The sequence below is a fragment of the Cetorhinus maximus genome, chromosome 19, assembly GCF_964194155.1.
Source record: "Cetorhinus maximus chromosome 19, sCetMax3.hap1.1, whole genome shotgun sequence".
NCBI lineage: Eukaryota > Metazoa > Chordata > Chondrichthyes > Lamniformes > Cetorhinidae > Cetorhinus > Cetorhinus maximus.
Window position 1 is genome coordinate 48,925,334 of NC_135897.1, and position 21,501 is coordinate 48,946,834.

The window sequence follows — 21,501 nt, forward strand, 5'->3', positions numbered from 1 at the left end:
AGAGCTGTTGGAAGCCCCCAACACAGTATTATGTGAGTCGGAAGAGTGAGTCCAGCTGTTCTCTGATGAAGTGGTGCCCACGTGTGCATAAGGAGGTCTCCATGGGAAGGATGGCAGACGCCATGGAGACCCTGGTCCAGCAGAACCTGGAGACTTATGCAGACCTGCACTCCATCGTGGTAGTCATGGCTGAGTTCCTGCAGTGGTAATGCGGGAGGAAAACAGAGCAACTCGATGTCCTTCCAGGTGCTCCTTCCCGTCAAGGAGTCAGGCCAGGGCTCTCAGGCACCCAAAGGGTGGAGGAGCGGCAGCTGGACACCCCTGGGTTATCCACTCAGGAATCTCAGAGGCTGTCCGCTCCCTCCAAGCCCCCTTTACTTGTGACCCCCTCAACCTCATCCTCTATCACTGCAGAGGGAGAAACTGGCCCATAGGAGGACAGCCAAAGCAAGCGATGACCTTAGGGCCTTGGATCTCCAGAGGATTAATGCGAAGTCATCAGTGGCAATGGGGTCAACCACTGCACAGGCTGTCTCCACCCCTGCTGTGGATGTCAGGGCAGCAATTAGACTTAGAAAAGTTAAGAAATTCTGATCACGAGTGACTGCACAGGTGAACACATTTTGTCACTTTATAATCTAAAAATATATTCACTTTCATAGAATAATGTGTAATGTCTTTCAGCTTCATATACAGGCTTCGTGAGTGCATTTACCCCCCGCACTAGCAGTTCAGCTGCATGCAGCTGGACCACGAGTTATTCTGCAGGGAGAAGTATGTGTGGCAGGGCCTTTTGGATCCTTATGCAAGCACTCTTGCATGAGTGTGGAGCCTTCGTCCATCACACTCATCTCACTATCCAGAGCATTTTCAGTGCTGCCTGCTGGGGTTTCCTTTCAGTTATCCAGCTGAGCTGACCTGCATCTCCTCGCACCCACTCATTTCACTTCCATACAGCACATGTGCCCATCCAACACGAGGCTCCGCTCAATTTCAAATTTGAAAAGATGATGACGGTCAATTTCCTCATGAGCTCCCCCACCATTTCCCCTCCCCCAGTCACCCATGTCCTTTCCCCAAAAACCATAGACCCCTCTGGCATAACCTTCGAGCTCCCCACCGTAACCTTCCAACCTGAACCCTTGTCATTCCAGGATGTCCAGGCGAACATGCACGTTTCCTACCTTGCTGAAAACCCCATCCCTATCCACATTGACCTCTCGACCTCCTCCTTCCCATGCTCCCATGTCCGTATTTACCTCCCTGTCTCCACCAACCACCCTTGCTGCCCCTTTAACCGATAGCATCGCACCCTCGTCCTCCACCCTACCTGCTTGCTCTGTCCCCTATACTTTAACCATCCCTTCCTACCACGCCCACTCTGAGTTCGTTCCCCGGGAGCCAGTCGTTGATTCCACAAACCCCTCCCTTGCATGTTCACATCGACATTCCACCATCCCCCTTACTCCGTCCTCCATCCTGATGCCTTCCTCACCCCAGACACCTTCCCCCACTCCGGGCTCACTCCTCCCCTCTCAGACACCATCTTCCCTCCACCCCATCCCCCCCCACTCCGCAACCCCCAACCCCTTCTTCCTCCTCCAGGACACACATTTCCCCACTGGACTCCCTTCTACCCCGGACACCTTCCCCCTCCGGACTCCCTCCTCTGACCCCAGAACACCTCCCACCGCCTCCCCCCACCGGACTCCTCCCTTGCACCTTTCCCCCCTCTTACACCTGCCTCACCACTTGCATCATTCTGCCCTCTAGGCTCCAACCTTCCCCCCCTCCAGACTCCCTCCTTCATTTGGACATCTTCCCCCTCTGGGCTCCACCCCCCCTCCCTACCCATAGACCTTCTTCCTCCCCTCCTTAGACCTTCTTCCTCCCCTCCTTAGACCTTCTTCCTCCCCTCCTTAGACCTTCTTCCTCCCCTCCTTAGACCTTCTTCCTCCCCTCCTTAGACCTTCTTCCCCCCTCCTTAGACCTTCTTCCCCCCTCCTTAGACCTTCTTCCCCCCTCCTTAGACCTTCTTCCCCCCTCCTTAGACCTTCTTCCCCCCTCCTTAGACCTTCTTCCCCCCTCATTAGACCTTCTTCCCCCCTCCTTAGACCTTCTTCCCCCCTCCTTAGACCTTCTTCCCCCCTCCTTAGACCTTCTTCCCCCCTCCTTAGACCTTCTTCCCCCCTCCTTAGACCTTCTTCCCCCCCTCCTTAGACCTTCTTCCCCCCCTCCTTAGACCTTCTTCCCCCCCTCCTTAGACCTTCTTCCCCCCTCCTTAGACCTTCTTCCCCCCTCCTTAGACCTTCTTCCCCCCTCCTTAGACCTTCTTCCCCCCTCCTTAGACCTTCTTCCCCCCTCCTTAGACCTTCTTCCCCCCTCCTTAGACCTTCTTCCCCCCCTCCTTAGACCTTCTTCCCCCCCTCCTTAGACCTTCTTCCCCCCCCTCCTTAGACCTTCTTCCCCCCTCCTTAGACCTTCTTCCCCCCTCCTTAGACCTTCTTCCCCCCTCCTTAGACCTTCTTCCCCCCTCCTTAGACCTTCTTCCCCCCTCCTTAGACCTTCTTCCCCCCCTCCTTAGACCTTCTTCCCCCTCTTTAGACCTTTAGATGCCCCCTGCAGACCTTCGGACGCCCATTCCATCCTCCTGCAGACCTTTGCGTCCATTCCACCCCCCACTGCAGACCTTCGCGTCCGTTCCACCCCCCCTGCAGACTTTCGCGTCCGTTCCACCCCCCCTGCAGACCTTTGCGTCTGTTCCACCCCCCCTGCAGACCTTCGCGTCTGTTCCACCCCCCCTGCAGACCTTCGCGTCTGTTCCACCCCCCCTGCAGACCTTCGCGTCTGTTCCACCCCCCCTGCAGACCTCTCCCACTCCCCCCCCCACCTTCGCTGATCATCCCATGACGCAGCCCATGACGAAGTCCATGAAATTTCGAAGCCTCAGCGATGTGAAAGCTGTTGCGTGGAGACCTCCCACCTTCTGAGAGCTGCTTTGAGGAAGAGCCGAGTGCATGAATATCCACTCATCTTGGAATGCACGTGTTCCAGACCCTCCAGAGTATGGTAGCTGTAGGTCTCCAGTATCATCATCTGCTCAGATGTCCGTGATCTGAGCAAGGCCCCAAAGGTAAGACCCGACTTCTGCATGTCACACTTGTCCAAACATGTTCTGGGCTGGAATGTTTTCTCACCAGCATAACAGTAACTTGGGCATGGAAGGACGATTCCGGTCGGGCCCTACTTTGCATCCCATTAGCGCTTCACGCTGGCCTCCAGCCGGATTCGTGATCCGCCATGGCAAACACAAATGGATGATCCTGCTGTGATTTCATACCAGCGTGAAACCAATTTCTGACCCACTCAGCGCAAATGGGAGTGGACGATCCACTCATGGTGGGCAGCCATTAACCAATGAAACTGACAGGCTTGAAAACCTTTAAACAGTGAAACTGCTTAGATGCTGGCCTTATTTGTGAAAGGGAGAACTTCTGAGAGTGTACTTTACTGCTTTAGAGGGGAGTTCCAACTTTTTGGAAGTCATTTCACCCACGTTAAACTTACACTTCCCTGCTGTCAGCCGCCACTGCAGCATGAAGAATAAATGAGCAGTCACAGCAACAGCATCAAGAGCAACACCAGCAGCATTAACAACAGTAGGAGCAGAAATAGCAGCTGCCTTCTCTACAGCCGTAGGACAGGGGATGGGCACAGAGCTCCAGCTTGAAGAAGGTGATAACCCGAGCATAGGGTATACACAGAGAGGATGAGCTTCCTCAACATGACGGAGCAACAGTGCCTCAGGCTTTCATGGCAGGTCGTGGCTGATATCTACATCTTCCTGGAACACGACCTCCTCCTAAGATCAGTTGCCAGTGGCTGTGAAGGTCACCACTGCCTTGAATTTCTTTGCCTCAGGCTTCTTCTATCACCTGCTGATGCTATCTGCAGGATTCCGCAATTAGCTTCCAACAAGTGTTTCCCCGAGGTGACTGCTGCCGTGTTTGACCAGGCTGCTGCTTATGTCCACTTTGTCTGATAGGGCAGACAGACACATTTGTTGCAGTGGCTGGATTCCCAGATGTACAGGAAGCCATTGACTGTACACATGTGGCAATCAAAGTGCCCTCATGATCCTAGAGTATTTATCAATCCGAAGGGATTTCACTCTCATCAATGCTGAGCTGCTATGTGACCACTGAGAGGTTTTCATGTATGTCTGTGCGAAATATCCTCAAAGCTGCCATGATTCTTTCATTCTGTTCCAGTCACATCACCCTTAAGTGTTCGCACCCCCACACAGAGTGAGTGGGTGACTTCTTCGAGACAAGGGCTATCCTCTGAGGACCTAGTTCATGGCACCTGTGAGAAGCCCCTACCAATGATGCAGAGGAAAGATGCAAGAAGAGCCAAATGACCACAAGGGTGATCATGCAGTAAGCCTTTGGATTGCTGGAGATGCGGATCAGGTGCCTGGACAGATCTGGGGGCACACTTCAGTATATACCAGCAAGGATCTCCAGAATGGTTGTCATCTATTGTACCTTGCACAGTGCTGTGCCACAGAGAGGAATGGAGTAGCAGGAGGAAGGAAGGTGCTGACCATTAGGCATCCTTTTGTGAGGAGGAGGAGCCTGTGTGGCCACATTGCCTGCAGCCATTCACCTGACTGCCAGAAAAGCCTGCAACAGCCACGCTTTTGATAACGTGGATGCATGAAACCTTGTGGCACTCCGCTGCTAACCATCCCCGTCCTGTCAACAACACAATTCATTCCCACAGTCATAAATCATTCCATCGCATTCACACCCTTTGCTCATCCTCCGCTCTGGTCATTGCATTCTCCTGAAGGCTACTGTCTATTTGGAATTTGGGAGGCAACAACAGAGATGGCAGGACAGTGGAGAGTTCAGACAAAGTGCTTGATTCATTTAAATTTCCATAGACACAATAACATTGACATTGTTATAAATAGCCAAGTGAGTCCCTTTTTACAGCTAAGAAGTCTTTCTCTTCCACCGTCTATTATTCATATGTAGTGCTACCCCTGCGACTTCAGAGCTGAAGGCAGGCTGCTTGTTCTCCTGCTCTGATAGCTGAATGCCCATGGTGGACATACTTCAGTTTTTGAAGCCCAAGAAGGCCCTACCAAAGACTGCTCCACCTGCACCTGTGCAAGGGCACTTTCAGTCATCGAGGCAGGAGGCAGCATGTGGGTTTCCGTCTGAGAATGGGATGGGGCAAAGAATGAGAAGTGGGAATGCCTTGAGAAGAGCCCCCACTTCTATTTGCTCTTTCTCCACCTTTCTCCTTATGGCCCAAAACTTCCCTGCTAGCCAAGAGCTGAAGAGCACTTGGATGCACTTCAGTGAGGTGTTAAACAGCCAAAGTTAGGCTGACCTCTATTCTGGCTAATGTGGCAGACTGAGTGTGCAGGCCATTGTTCAGGGCAAGCATGCACTTGGTTACCTGCCAGGCCTGATTTTCCAGACAGATAGCTGCTCTTTCCATGGAGATGGATACGAGTACAAATGTCTAAGACATCATGGCACTCATGTTAGAGGTGGATTTCTCCAGTCTCTCTCCAAGGATTCGCATTGCTCCGGAGATGCTGATAGAAACATACACATTTCCCCTTGTTGCTTCAAGAGTGTCACCTTTTTGAATGAACCCTGAGGCTCAGCAACTATGTCCAGCTGAGCAGAACTTGGGGTGTGGGGGGCCTTGTGCCTCTGATGGGGGCTCTCCATTCCTGTCCCTGTCTCCACTCCTGCTGATATGTGATGTGCACCTCACTATATCACAACCTAGCTATGTTTGTTAGAGCCCCATGCTGAACTGTGTGTTCAAAGTCTATATTTTGCAGATTTCAGTTAATGGTGATGGTAATTCAACATGAGCTACTGTTATGCACCAAATGGCAGTATGATATCCAAACCTATCACGAGGTTGTGGGAGACCTCCACCTATACCCATGGACTGTGTCACCTACCAACTTCAACGCCATATCCATTGCAGCAATGAAGGCAGTTACAACTGCAGGGCTACCCAAGTTCACTGTCTCTCCCTGTGCTCTGTCTTGTCGTGCCAGGAAAGAAAGCAGAGAGTTTAGTGTGAGAAATGGAATGCGTGGTGGGATGGAATGACAGCAGTTGTGGAGGGTGACTGAGAGATGAGTGTGAAATGGCATTAAAATGAGGGTGAGTGAGTGTTGGGTGTCCAGATGGGGCATGCAAGGAGGTACTTCAAGATAGTGGAATCATTGAAACTGCGAAGTGTGTTCTGTGGTGTGCTGTACAGGAGATTGCTGGGTAGTCAGAGTGTGGAAGGTGGCATCTGAAAGTGGTCTGCCACCCACCATTTTTGTCCTTATGAAATCATTGAATCTCTTGAAACACTGTGTCCATGTTCTAGGGACCACACTGACTGCTTCAGAGACTTCAGTCATGTCTGTTTGCTTCAATGGTCTCTTCCTCCCGTACCTGGGAAACAACACATCTCTTCGGGCCCTCACCATCTCCAGCAACACTTCCAGGGAAGAACCACAGAACTGGGGGCATCAGCTTTCCCATACCTTGCTTCCAGAAATATCTAGATCTAATGCAGGATGCAACCATTCTGAGCACCTCAAATAGAAATCCTTCCACTGAGAGGCATGGTTCAATGCTACACCCTTACTCTGTGATCAGTCAGGAAACCCAGAGGCAAGATGCTAATGCCATGACCGAATTAAACAGCCGCAGCAAATCCCGCTGAACAGTTTCTCAACCTGCTGTCGCTGCCACGCCTGCTCCACTGTTGCGAGTGGGTCCATTCCATTAAAATTCTGCCCAGTGCATTTGATGCTATTTAATATTGCTTTGCTTTATACTCGCCACAATTTTTACTTTAAATTAGTAAATAGAAGAAACATACCCAACTGAGTGTGAAAATATATTCAGCTACTTTGGGGGTATTGAATTGTGCTTCAACATTATTACATTATGTTTGTGCTAAGAGGGTACTACAATTGGCTGATACAAAAGCAATATAGTTGGGTGTTGGAAATCTGGAATCAAAACAGAAAATGCTGGAAATGCTCAGGTAGCATCTGTGGATAGCAAAATAAAGTTCATGTTTCAGGTCAATGATTTTTTGTCAGAACTGGAAAAATTACAGATGTAACAAGTTTTAAACAAGTAAAAGGGCAGAGAAAGAATGGAGGGGGGCAGGAATAAAAGGGAAGGTCTGTGAAAGGGTGGAAGGTAGGATAGATTAAATGACAAAAGGGATCATTGTGCAAGGCCAAAGGATATAGAAAGTAAAGAAACAAAACAAGATATAAAAAGAGTCGTGTGGAGGCGTAAATGTGAAATACACTATCATCATCTTTAGCTGCAGTCCAAAAAAAAATTGGAGGTAAAGGTTATGATCTCAAACTGCTGAACTCAATGTTTGAGCCCTGAAGGCCATAAAGCACCTAGTCAAAAGGTGAAGTGCTATTCCTCAAGATTACACTGAGCTTCATTGGAACAGAAAGGTCAGAGTGGGAATGAGGTGGAAAATTAAAATAATAGGAAACCATAAGCTTGAGTCGCACTTTTGGACTGAAGGGAGGCATTCCGCTAAGTGGTCACCCAGTTTGCATTGCAATTTTCCAGTGCAGACGCGACCACATCGTGAGCAGTGACTGCAGGGTAGTAAATTGAAAGAAGTACAAGTAAATCACTATTTTACCTGCACGGTGTGTTTGGGGCTTGGAAGGTGGGAAGGGAGGAGATAAAAGAGCAGGTGTTGCATCTCTTGTGCTAACTTGGACAGGTGCTGTGGGTAGATGAGGGGTTATCGGAGGAGATTGTGGAGTGGAGCAGGGTGCCACAGAGGGAACTGTCCATTCAGAATGCTGAGTAGCTGGGAAGGGCAAACATGTTTGGTGGTGGCATCATGCTGGAAACAATGGAGGATCATTCATTAAGAGTTGAGGCTGGTGGAGTGGAAGATGAGGATAAAGAGGAACCTTATTATGGTTCTGAGATAGAGAGGAAGGGCAAGAGCAGAAATGCAAGAAGTGGCACAGACATGGTTGTGGCCCTGTTGACCCAGTGGAGCGAAACTTCAGTTAAGGAAAAAGGAAGAAATATTGGAAGAATTGTTATGGAAAGTGGCATCCTCAGAAAAGATGAGACAGAGACCTGTCCCTTACCCTGGCACCAGGGAAGCAACGTACCAAATGACTTTCATGTCAATGGTAGCAGAATGACCTGACTGTTCAATCCCCTTTAACTGCTGGTTTCCTACTCGTTGCTGTGTCCCCTGTGTAGACTTCCACCTTATGGTGCCAGGCTTGGAACAGCACTCCTTCAAGATGTTGTGACCCTCATTGGTATTCCTTCACTGCCTGCCTCTATTTTCTTTTCCCAACGACCTCCCACTATGATTCCATTTGTGGCTGTGGGGTAACTACATTGTGAAACATTTGACCCAGGAAACAGGCAACCACTGATATGCCCATCAATGACTCCAGCTGCTTCTCAAGTTCAGAAACCCTCAGTGTGATTTCGAGCAACTGAAGATAGAAGTGTTGTATGATATTTTGTCTTAATTGTACTAGTTATGATGATTTTGAAGATTTAAGGCCAGTTGAGATGTTAAGTTCTGCTGGATGTGAAGTTAAGAGTTGAGGTACTTTGATAATTATTTAAAAAATAAACATCTACGTGGTAATTATTTTGACAGTTATTGAAAGATTAGCTATTTTTATGCAGCTTAAGGTGGATGCATTGACTGCTGCCTTGAAGAAACAAGAGGAAGAAAATGGACATCTTGTCGAGCGACTCTCAGCTCTGGAACATCAGCAGGTAGGCAATAAAATTCTCAAAAGCAGTCATAATTCTCGAACAGGTTTTGGAACTGAACCCGTTTGATTTTTACCTTCTATGTTGTAAAATTTTAATATTGTTCTCTCTTTTATGTACTTCCTTCTCTCTCATGCTATTAAGGTTAAAAAAAACTTCTGGGAACTTGGAAGAAAGGTTTTCCTTTTGGTTCCTGCCAAATTTAATGGCAGAATTTGATTGAAATTTTTTCTGTTTCTCAGACACAGCCAACCATTTGAGAGGCTAGTTGACTGTCAAAGGGGTACGCTTTTGACACTAGACCACATTCAGGCAGCAGAGAGGAGAGAGGGAGGCTTTCGGAGGGGCTGGGCCAGAGATTGTAGGCTGGGGCGGAGATCAGTCGTGGAGTTGGGTTTTGGAGATCTGAGTGGAGTGGGCGTCGGAGGATACTGGTGGCTGGGGTGGGTGCAGAGACCACAAGGACCCAAGTGGAAGATCAGATGGGTCGGGGGAGATCAGAAGGGTCTGGGAGAGATTGAAAAGGTCATGGGGAGTGTGGGGGTGGTTATTGGTGGATGTGGCCAGGGAGCACATAGAAGGGAGAGAGAGAGAGAGAGGGGAGGGATGTGAAAGAGGGAGTGGGGTATCAAAAGGGTTGGTGGGAAGTTTTGGCCCTGGGGTGGAGAAATAGAACCGCACATGAGGGGGTGCAGGTTAACTTGGTGAGCCAGGGAGTCTCCTGCTGCTCCTGATCCACAAGCAGTGCTGGATCCAACACTCCTCACTCTCTTTCAGCTATGGGGTGTCCTGAGGTCCAGGAAGCACAACTGACCAGTGTAAAATTTAAAATGGAGCTAAACTGTGAGGCACATTAAAAAATTAAAATAAAATAGTGACCGCCTGGAAAAGAGTAGGTTTCCCACCTTCAATATCCTGCCTCTGCTAAGCCCAGAGCTGGACAGTTACCAGGTGTATTGTATTCTAGTTTGATATTTTAAAAACTTTTTTGACTAAAAACTTGACTAAAACCCATCCGTTTTTGGCTATTAAAGTTTCCCACTACAATCCCTTACATTTTTCTAATGATTTTATTTAACTCAAATCAGTGTTCTATTTTCTAATTCAAATTATTTGCATCACCTTTATTTTCTATATTTTAACTATTATTAGCCACCTTCTCTATAATCAACCCAGTGTGCCTCTGTTCCACCGAACCTGAATCTCCTCTTCCCTCTGAGTGTGCTCAAATAGTTAACCTTTCTGATCACCCCAATTTGAATTTCTTCGCCTCTGGACATGTAGCCATATATTGAGTCTTAGCTGCTTAGTTTCTCCAATCTTCTGGATCTGACACTACCCCACCCATATTTCCACTCATGTCTAAACACAGTCAGATCCCTTACGTTTGGAACATAAACATAATGACTGAAGTTATCACAAACTTTAAAGTGAGTCAAAAGAATAAAGGATCAGAAAGGAGATGGGCACAGAAGCACAAGAGAAATTATGTAATTGTGCCAAAGAGATGGATAGAAATAAAAACAGTGACAGAAGAAATGAAACAGAGGGTAGGACAGTTTTGCAGAATAAGCTGAACATGAAGAATGAAAGAAACCCTCAAACGGATGCAAAGATAATGACAAAGTCTCCCTGAACTATATGAAGAACAACAGTGAAAAGGGGAAATAGAAAGACAGACAAAAGGCAGAGGATGAGAAGGGGGCTAATTTTCACAGCTTGTCTGGAGGAAAACTGACTGGATCACATCAGATAAGCCACCTGTTCCATATCCTGCCAAATTTTACTTTGAAATGGAAAGTAAAATCAGGTTAGGTGTAAAACATGTGGGTAATCTACAACTGTCAGGTTCCCAACAGATTGGCTAGGTTGAAATTATCCCCCAAGAACTAGAAAGTCTGAAACAAGGGACAGTTACATGGAGAGAGAAGCATATAAATTTTACTTTCCTTTTATGTCTGTGACGATAAAACAGAAGATCAAACTAAATATAATAATCCATTTGTGTATCTAATTATGATGTCATGTATAAAATTGGGATTGGGTTAATAACTTATTTTCTGAACGTTTAAAAGCATACCAGCCACATTTTTTTTTAAACTCCTTTTCCTCCCCAGCATGCACAGGAGCACGTAGAGCATGTCCTTGCTGAAATAACAGAGAGTAAAAACAAATTGGCATATGACAAGGGAAGACTACAGGTATTACACAATATTAATATGAAGTTTTCAGTTTGTTATTGAAACTGAGCTGATTAAAATTGACATTAAGGGGTAAATTTTTACCTTCACGACCTGAGAGATAATTGAGCACTGTGGATGAGCTGTCGGCTGTACAATCCATCTGACTCTTATTCAATTGAAGTCAATGGAATGAAAATCTGATGGGGTCTACAATGGGTAGATGGACTGCTCCTTGGACTACGGTCCAAGAGACAATCCTGAAGATTTACTCTTACCTTGCCAATGAATCTGAAGATGTATTTAGTGAATTCTGTAAGAAATTTTGTTTACAATTGTGTTTCCCCATCAACAAAGTCACTAATGTATATCTTGTCAATAGAAAACGCATGAAAATTAAAGCTAATTACACGTCTATTTTTTAAAACAACTTTATAAACACTCATATTTCTTCAAATGCATTCATTCTCTCAGTGGCCAATTAACAGTTTCAGAAATACCTTTGTAATCATCCTATAACACACATGTAATACAGCTCAATTTGCCATGGCTCAGTTGGTACCACTCTTACCTCTGAGTCAGAAGGTTGTAGGTTCAAGTCCCACGGCAGGACTTGAGCACAAAAATCTATGCCGACACTCCAGGGAGTGCTGTATTGTTGGAAGTGTTGTCTTTCAGATAAGGCATAAAACCTAGGCCCCATCTGTCTTCAGTGGACTTAAAAGATCACTTTACAGTGTTTTGAAGGACAGGTGAGTTACTACCAGTGTCCCGGCCAGTATTTATTCTTTAACATAACAAAACTCAGATTATCTGATCATTATCAGATTGCTGTTTGTGGGAGCTTGCTATGTGCAAATTGCCTGTGGTTTTATCATTTTCTTAGTCCAGTGCTATGCAGTCCTGTTTCTACAGTTTACTAAATTCAGGGAATTTGGTGAGTGAGGAAATTTTAAGGATTTTAGAAAGATTGATCTCTTTCAATATTTTAGACAAGTTTTGCATTTAGCATTTAACTTAACTTTAACACCAATTTGTAATTTCTTTCACAATTTGCCTGCTAGTAACAGTTGCACAGTTAGTTAATTAGGTGCCTAGTTAGAACTGGCAATTAGGTAGCAGAGGCTGCCTCAGGTCTTTGAAATTTTTGCTGCTATAAATAAAGGAGGTTTTCGTGAACGCATGGTGTAAGTAGTGCAGAGTCCAGTTGGACAGAGTACCTCTTTATTAAACTTGGGGAGCTTGGTGCAGTGAGTGAAGATGTAGTGTTTTAATTTTCTTTTAAAAAAGGAGTGGTATGAGAGAGGGAGCACGGGACGAAAAAGCCTGAAAGCAAAGGTAGAGGCATTAATTAAAATTAAAAGTTTAAACAAATTACTAACTAGGCTCTTTAAGAGGGAATAGTGTTATTTTTCAGATCATGGATGGGCAGCTAAACTTACAGACACTTCATGTGTTTTGGGGGATCACGTGTAGGAAGTGCTTGAGCTCAACTCAAGTGTTTCCAAGTTTGAGGGGCAACTAGAGTCACCATGGAGCTTCAGGGAGGATGAGAGTTTCTTAGATCATACTTTCCAAGAGGTGGCCACCCCAGAGGCAGAGAGAATTCAGGATAGTTGATGAGTGGCCATCCAGAAGGGTAGGAAGAGGCAGCAAGTGCAGGAGTCTTGAGGATGTCCCCCACTCTCAATCAGCATTGGAGACTTCTGGGAATTATGACACCTTAAAGGAGTGCAGTTCAGATCATGGCACCAATGGACAAGGGGCTGCACAATGGGGAACAACAGCATAGAAGTCTAGTCATTTCAGGAGATTCCATAACTGGGAGCAGACAGACGTTTCTGTAAGTGTCATTGTGAATTTCACATGCTTTTTTGTGTTTCTGGTGTCTGGGTAAAGGACATCACAGAGAGGGTGCAGGACATTCTGCAGGGAGAAGGGAGTGAGCCAGAAGTTGTGGTACAATTTGGTACCAAAGACATAGAGGAAGCAGGTACTGTGATCCTACGGTCAATTTTCAGGAGCTAGGGAGGAAATTAAAAAGTATAACTTAGAAGGCAGTAATTTCTGGATTATTCCCAGTGCCAAGTGCTAGCAAGAGTGAAAACAGGAAGATAGGATCAATGTGTGGCTTCAGACATGGTGCAGGTGGCAGGACTTGAGATTCTTGGGACATTGGGACCATCTCTGGGACAGGAGGCACCTATTCAAAAGCGACAGGGTGCACATCAACAGGACTGGGGCCAATGTTGACGCAGCAAGGTACACTAGCATGGTTGGGATGGGTTTAAACTAAAGTGGCAGGGGAATGAGCACCAGCATATAGAAGGATAAAAAGGTGCATAAAGGGATGACCTTCGAGGCAGAGGTGACCATGTACATCATCTAGGCTGGGTACGTAAGGACTGTTAAAGCCGTTCTGTGCCTGAAAAGTTCTGCTGCAAATAGGACAGGATACCACAGACAGTTGAATTTTGGATGAGTTGCTGGCTCAGGATTTCTTTTTTTTAAATTCATTCATGGGATGTTGGCTTTGCTAGCTGGGCCAGCATTTTAATGCCCATCCCTAGTTGCCCTTGAGAAGGTGGTGGTGAGCTGCCTTCTTTAACCGCTGCAGTCCATGTGGTGTAGGTACACCCACAGTGCTGTTAGGAATGGAGTTCCAATATTTTGACTCAGCGACAGTGAAGGAATGGCAATGTATTTCGAAGTCAGGATAGTGAGTGACTTGGAGAGGAACTTCTCTCTGCCTCTGATATATGATTGCTTTCAACAGAGGCCGTACCGTTTTTTATTTGGTTGCGCCAGATGCAGCGACTCTGGGCGATCTTCTTCCAGGACTCAATCAAAATTCATAGGTAGAGCCTTCAGTGTGTCCTTTTAGCTCTTCCTTAGACTGCCATGAGATGACTCCAACCTCAAGCTCCCCTAGAAGGTTCGCTTTGATAAGCCGAGTATCAGGCATCCTGGCTACATGACCAGCCCTACTCCGTTGTGACTGCCTCAATATGGTATGGATGCTTGGCATGTCAGCTCAGGTGAGCACTTCAGTGTCTGCTATTTTGTCCTGCCATCTGATCTTCAGTGGCTTTGGAACGCAGTTCAAGTGAGCTTCTCGGCATTACACTGGTACGCGTCTCGCATGCATTGTGCATAGTGGGCAGGCAGGCATCAGAGAGCCTGGCGGAGAAAAGCATGCTGAAGAGGGTTTGTACTAGTATGCAGCCCTGTTTAACTTCATTAGTGACTGGGAGTGGGTCGGAAAACTCACCACCATCCAGGACAAGTGCGACCATGCCATCATGGAACTGTCAAAACCATTGTGATGAATTTCTCAGGTAGCCAGTAGTGCTAGAGAAGGAAGTACTACCATAATAGATAAAAGCAGATGAAGAAGCACCACAAGGAATACAAAGACAGATTTAGAATGCATGTATGTAAATTCACAAAGTGTGGCGAGTAAGGCTGGTGACCCACAAGTTCAAATAGGCATGTGGCAATATGATGCTCTGGCAATAAAAGAAAGGTGGCTCAAAGATGGTGAGGACTGGCACTTAACATTCAAGGATACAATGTATTTAGAAAGAATAGGAAAGGGAAAAACAGAGGTGTTATGACGACACAAATTAGGGAAGCCATTGTGGAAAGCGAGGATGGCCTTGACGGGGCAAGTATAAAATCCATGTGGTTACAGTTGAGAAGAAAGAAAGGTATGATCAGGCTACTGGAGGTATTCAATTGGCTTCCAAATAATGAGAGAGATAGAGGAGCAAATTTACAGGAAAACACAGATGTGCAAGAACATAGAGTGGTATTATTGGAAGAGCAAGGAACAATTTAAAGTAGAGCTTCAAAATTGGAAGAAGGCTAACTTCAATGAGATGAGAGGATTCAGCCAGGGTAAAATGGAACCAACGACTGACAGGAAAAACTGTGACAGAATAATGGGTAAACTTTTAAGGAGGAAATGTTTCAGATACAGGCTAGGTACATTCCAACAAAGGCAAAAGGTAGGAGAACTGAAGCCAGGGTTCACTTGATGATATGGGGGGATGAGAAAAAAGAAACAAAATAAGAGAGTTTATGGTGCATGTCAGGTGAATTCTTAAACGAGATCCAAGCTCAATACAATAAGCTGAGAGGAAAAGTGAAGAGGAAAATAAGGCTGGCCAAGAGGATATGGGAATAGAATGGCAGTTAACATTGAAAGGAAACCCAAAAATCTTCTACAGGCATGTAAATAGTAAGGTAATGATAAGCAGGATGGGTCCTGTTAGGGACAAAGAGGGTAATATATGCTTTTGGGCGCAGGGCAAGGCTAGAATTAGTTATTTGTATTGATGTTTACGAAGGAAGAGGGTGCTGACAAAATATTGGTAAGATGTGGAGATGGTAGAAGTAATGGATTGGATCAAAATTGATGGACAGGATGTACTGGAAAGGCTGGCTAGGCTTAGAGTTAGTAAGTTGTCTGGTCTGTATGGCTTGCATCCCAGATTGCTGAAGGAAGTGAGGGTGGAGATAGAGGAAGGGCTTGCCATAATCTTCCAGTTTTCCCTAGATATGGGGCAGGTGTCAGAAATTGGAGAGTGCCAAATGTGACAGCATTAGGGTGTAAAGAGATTTCAAGTATCTACAGGCCAGGCAGTTTAACATCAGTGGTGAGTAAGGTTTAAGAAACAATAATCAAGGAAAAAAAGAATGGGCACTTGGAGAGGTGTGAGTTAATTAAGAAGAATTAGCACAGATTTATAAAAGGCAGATCGTGCTTGATTAATCTCATTTAAATTTTTGCTGAAGTAACAGCGAAGGTTGAAAGGAATGCAGGAGTTATTGCCTGTATGGATTTTAAGAAAGTGTTTGACAAAGTACCACTTAAAAGGCTGGTTAATAAAATTGAGGCTCGTGGAATAGGGACATGTCAGCTTGGATAAAAAATTGACCCAAGGTCAGAAAACTGCAAGTCGTGGTAAATGGTTGTTTTTCAAACTGCAAGTGATGTTCCCCAAGAGTCATGTTGGGACCATTGCCTTTTTGATATATATAAATGACTTGGATATTGGAACACAGAATAAAATTTCAAAATTTGCCAATGATACCAAATTTGGAGGTGTGGCAAACATTGAAGATGTGCAGACAAGTGGCAGATGGAATTTAATACAGAGAAAAATGAGGTGTTGCATTTTGGCAGAAGAGATAGGGAGAGGCAATATAGACTAAGTGGCACAGTTCTAAAAAAAACTATGTGCAGGGCCAAGGTTGTTGAATGCACATGGATCTCTGAAGGTGATAGGACATACTGGTAGCATTTAGCCTGATTTTTAAAAAAATTATTCTTTCGTGGGATGTGGGCATCACTGGCGAGGCCAGCGTTTATTGCCCAACCCTAATTGCCTTTGAGAAGGTGGTTGTGAGCCGCCGCCTTGAACTGCTGCAGTCCATATTATATAGGTACACTCATAGTTGCTGTTAGGGTGGGGGTTCATTCCTTTTAGACTTTGAAGTGGTTTGATACAATTGAGTGACTTTCTAGGCCATTTTAGAAGCTATTTGAGTCAACCACATTGCTGTGGGCCTGGTGTCACATGTAGGCCAGACTGGGTAAGGACAGCAGATTTCCTTCCCTAAGACACGTTAGTGAACCAGACAGATTTTTATAAATAGAGGTATTGGGTACAAATTATACTGAAATTATACTGAACTTTTAGAAAGCTCTGGTTAGGCCCCAATTAGAGTACAGCATCCAGTTCTGGTCACCACACTTTAGAAAGGATGCAAGAGCCCATGAGAATGTGTCCAGGTATGAAATGAGTTAAGCTACAAGGTTAGAGTGATGAAGTTGGGCTTGACAGGTTTAGATAAGGTAGACAAAGAAAAGCTGTTCCCATTAACTGATGGTACAAGAACCAGGGTACACAGATTTTAGGTTTTGGGCAAGAGATGGTGGAGTGGGGTGGGAGGGTGGTGGGTATGTGAGGAAGAGCATTGAGTTGGTATGGAGGGCTATAAGGGAACTCTATGCAGGGCACCATTCCATCCTGCAGCTGCACCCCCAGAATGAAGATCCCAGCCGTTCCGCAGAATTTATCTCAAGATGGGCGCTGTAAGCCAGGAAATTTCCTGACTTGCACTACCAGCTTCCAGAGTGTAAATCTGAGCCTAAGGTTGTGAACAGACTGGCTTAATTTTAGACTGTTGTCAGGGAAAGAAATGGAGTTGGTAGTTAAGGAACAGAGTTTGGATTGGGGATCAGAAACAGTGACTTCAGTCTTCCCAATAATTAATTGGAGGAAATTTCTGCTTGTTCAGTATTGGATGTCGAATAAGTAGTCTGGTAATTTGGCAACAATGGAGGAATCAAGAGAGGCGGTGGTGAGGTAAAGTTGGGTGTTGTTAGCATACATGTGAAAACTAATGATGCTCCTTTGGATGACGTCACACCTATGTATCTCTACTCACCCTGTTATTTATTGTGTAACCAATACAGCAGTTAATTGTTCTGAAGTCACTGTTTCTGATCCCCAATCCAAACTCTGTTCCTTAACTACCAACTCCATTTCTTAAGCAAGTGACCCTAGAAATAATGGATGCATTGATGGTCATCTTCCGAAATTCTATAGACTCTGGAACAGTTCTTACAGATTGGAGGGTAGCTAATGTAACCCCACTATTTAAAAAGGTAGGCAGAGAGAAAACAGGGAATTATAGACCAGCCAGCCTGACGTCGGTAGTGGGGAAAATTCTAGAGTCCATTATAAAAGATTTAATAGCTGAGCACGTGGAAAACAGTGGCAGAATCGGACAGAGTCAGCATGGATTTATGAAAGGGAAATCATGCTTGACAAATCTAGTGGAATTTTTTTGAGGATGGAACTAGTAGAGTTGATGAGGGGGAGCCAGTGGATGTGGTTTATTTGGACTTTCAGAAGGCTTTCGACAAAGTCCCACATAAGAGATTGGTGTGTAAAGTTAAAGCGCATGGGATTGGAGGTAGTGTATTGAGATAGATAGAAAACTGGTTGGCAGACAGGAAACAAAGGTTAGGAATAAACAGGTATTTTTCCAAATGGCAGGCAGCGACTAGTGGGGTATCGGTGCTGGGACCCCAGTTATTCACAATATATATTAATGATTTAGAAGAGGGAATTAAATGTAATATCTCCAAATTTGCAGATGACACAAAGCAGGGTGGGAGAGTGAGCTGTGAGGAGGATGCAGAGATGCTTCAGTGTGATTTGGACAAGCTGAGTGAGTGGGCAAATGCAAGGCAGATGCAGTATAATGTGGATAAATGTGAGGTTATCCATTTTGGTAGCAAAAACAGGAAGGCAGATTGTTATGTGTATGGCTATAAATTGAGAGAGGGGAATATGCAACGAGACCTGGGTGTCTTTGTACACCAGTCTCTGAAGGTAAGCATACAGGTGCAGCAGGCGGTGAAGAAGGCAAATGGTATGTTGGCCTTCATAGCCAGGGGATTCGAGTACAGGAACAGGGATTCTTGCTGCAATTGTATAGGGCCTTGGTGAGAGCACACCTGGAATATTGTGTGCAGTTTTGGTCTCCATATCTGAGGAAGGATGTACTTGCTATAGAGGGAGTGCAGCGAAGGTTTACCCGACTGATTCCTGGGATGGTGGGACTGATATATGAGGAGAGATTGAGTCAATTAGGACTATATTCGCTGGAGTTCAGAAGAATGAGGGGGGATCTCATAAAAACCTATAAAATTCTAACAGGACTAAACAGGGTAGATGCAGGAAGGATGTTCCCGATGGTGGGGGAGTCCAGAACCAGGGGTCACAGTGAGGATATGGGGTAGACCATTTAGGATTGAGATGAGGAGAAATTTCTTCACCCAGAGAGTGGTGAGCCTGTGGAATTCGTTACCACAGAAAGTAGTTGAGACCAAAACATTGTATGTTTTCAAGAAGGAGTTAGATACAGCTCTTGGGGCGAAAGGGATCAAAGGGTATGGGGAGAAAGCAGGAGCAGGCTATTAAGTTGGATGATCAGCCATGATCATAATGAATGGCGGAGCAGGTTCGAAGGGCCGAATGGCCTACTCCTGTTCCTAGTTTCTATGAAAATTGCTGACCTTGAAATATCTACTAAAAGAGCAAAAGCTAAATGATGAAATAGCCCTCCAGTTAGTGTTCCCAGATCGATTTGATCATGCATGACGTCAAAGAAATGTAACTTCATACTTCACATCCGGCATTGAAATAATATTACTGTTTAATAACAGAAGAAATTATTTTGATGACAGCAGATGTACATCTCAATATAAAGATATGCCTTCTTGCATTTATCATGATCAGATCTCTAAGAAATCTTATGTAAGAGCCGCCTTGGGCTAAGGAGTTACACTTTTTAAAATCCATTTATGTACTGCTTTGAAATTCCCCTGACATTTTTAATTGATTTCCTGTTTGGAGTCATACCGAGCACAAAGAAAGGTGTCTGTGGATGTAGGAAGCTAAACACCTCAGCTGCAGGAGTTTCTCAGGGTAGTATCTCAGGCCCTAATATCTTCAGCTGCATCATCAATGACCTTCCATCTATCACAAGATCAGAAGTAAGGATGTTCAGTGATGATTGCAGTGTTCAATGCCAATTGTAATTCCTCAGACGTAATGTGGCAATTTATCCTCCCAGCCCTTAATTGATATGATATGAAACTCCACCATTCAGTTCTCATTCAGATTTCCATGTTGTTGGAAGGTGACATATAATTCTTAAACGGATTTATATGTTATTTGGTTTTTAAGTTTGTTTCTGGATGAATACTTGTACATGCTGACTCTATGGTAAGATTGAAAAAAAGCAACAAATTATTGCCTGAGGGTTCATTATGCCTTTCTTTGCTTTTTTCACCTTTAAGTAAAATTGAACTTTCAAAATTGGAGTGTTACAAAGGGACTGTTGTGAGCACAACTAATATAATAAGTTCAAGTCATTAACATGGGGGCGTAAGGGGATAAAGCTGAGACAAAAGCAAAATACTGTGGATGCTGGAAATCTGAAACAAAAACAGAAAATGCTGGAAAAACTCAGCAAGTCTAACGGCATCTGTAGAGAGAAAAACAGAGTTAACGTTTCGAGTCTGTATGACTCTTCTTCAGACTCTTCTTTAAATCTGAGACCTTTGCTAAGGACAGATTGTTCCGCGTCAGAGAGAGGGCAAGGTCAGAGGGTATCATTTAGAGGATTTAGACAGGTTAGGAGAATGGGCAAAGAAGTGACAGATGGAATACAACGTGGGGAAGTGTGAGGTCATGCACTTTGGTAGGAAGAATAGAGGCATAGACTATTTTCTAAATGGGGAGAGAATTCAGAAATCTGGAGTGCAAAGGGACTTGGGAGTCCTAGTCCAGGATTCTCTTAAGGTTAACTTGCAGGTTGAGTCGGTAGTTAGGAAGGCAAATGCAATGTTGGCATTTATTTCGAGAGGACTAGAATATAAAAGCAGGGATTTGCTGCTGAGGCTTTATAAGGCTTTGGTCAGACCACATTTAGAATATTGTGAGCAATTTTGGGCCCTGTATCTCAGGAAGGATGTGCTGGCCCTGGAGAGGGTCCAGAGGAGGTTCACGAGAATGATCCCAGGAATGAAAGGCTTAACATATGAGGAACTTTTGAGGACTCTGGGTCTATACTTGATGGAGTTTAGAAGGATGAGGGGGGATCTGATTGAAACTTACAGAATACTGAAAGGCCTGGATAGAGTGGACGTGGGGAAGATGTTTCCATTAGTAGGAGAGACTAGGACCCGAGGGCACAGCCTCAGAGTAAAGGGAAGATCTTTTAGAACAGAGATGAGGAGAAACTTCTTTAGCCAGAGAGTGGTGAATCTATGGAATTCATTGCCACAGAAGGCTGTGGAGGCCAGGTCGTTGAGTGTATTTAAGACCGAGATAGATAGGTTCTTGATTGGTAAGGGGATCAAAGGTTATGGGGAGAAGGCAGGAGAATGGGGTTGAGAAACTTATCAGCTATGATCGAATGGTGGAGCAGACTCGATGGGCCGAATGGCCTAATTTCCGCTCCTATGTCTTACGGTCATATTGAAGCAGTCTATGTCCACGTGCAGCAAGTCCTGGACAGCATTCAGGCTTGGGGTGTTAAGTGGCTAGTAACATTCACGCCACAAGTGCCAGACAATGACTACCTTCAACGAGGGAGAATGTGACAATCTCCCCTAGTGAGACTAATGGCATTACCATCTCTGAATCCCTCTTCATCAACATCCTGGGGGTTACCATTGACCAGAAACTTAACTGAACCAGCCATGTAAACACTGTGGCTACAAGAGCAGGTCAGAGGATAGGAATTCTGCAGTGAGTAACTCGCTTCCTGACTCCCCAAAGTCTGTACACCACCTACAGGCACAAGTCAGGAGTGTGATGGAATATTCTCCACTTGTCTGGATGAGTGCACCTCCAACAACACTCGAGAAGCTCAACACCATCCAGGACATAAAC

General features: G+C 45.2%; 1 protein-coding gene across 1 annotated transcript in view; it reads left to right on the forward strand.

Moving 5' to 3' along the window:
* The window catches only part of ccdc150 (coiled-coil domain containing 150), a 114,998-nt gene that overhangs the window by 34,690 nt on the left and 58,807 nt on the right, over positions 1–21,501 (forward strand). Inside the window, exons 13-14 of the mRNA XM_078563817.1 lie at positions 8,748–8,840; positions 10,955–11,038. Coding sequence (XP_078419943.1) covers positions 8,748–8,840; positions 10,955–11,038 — 177 coding nt within the window. The remainder of the gene's footprint in view (positions 1–8,747; positions 8,841–10,954; positions 11,039–21,501) is intronic.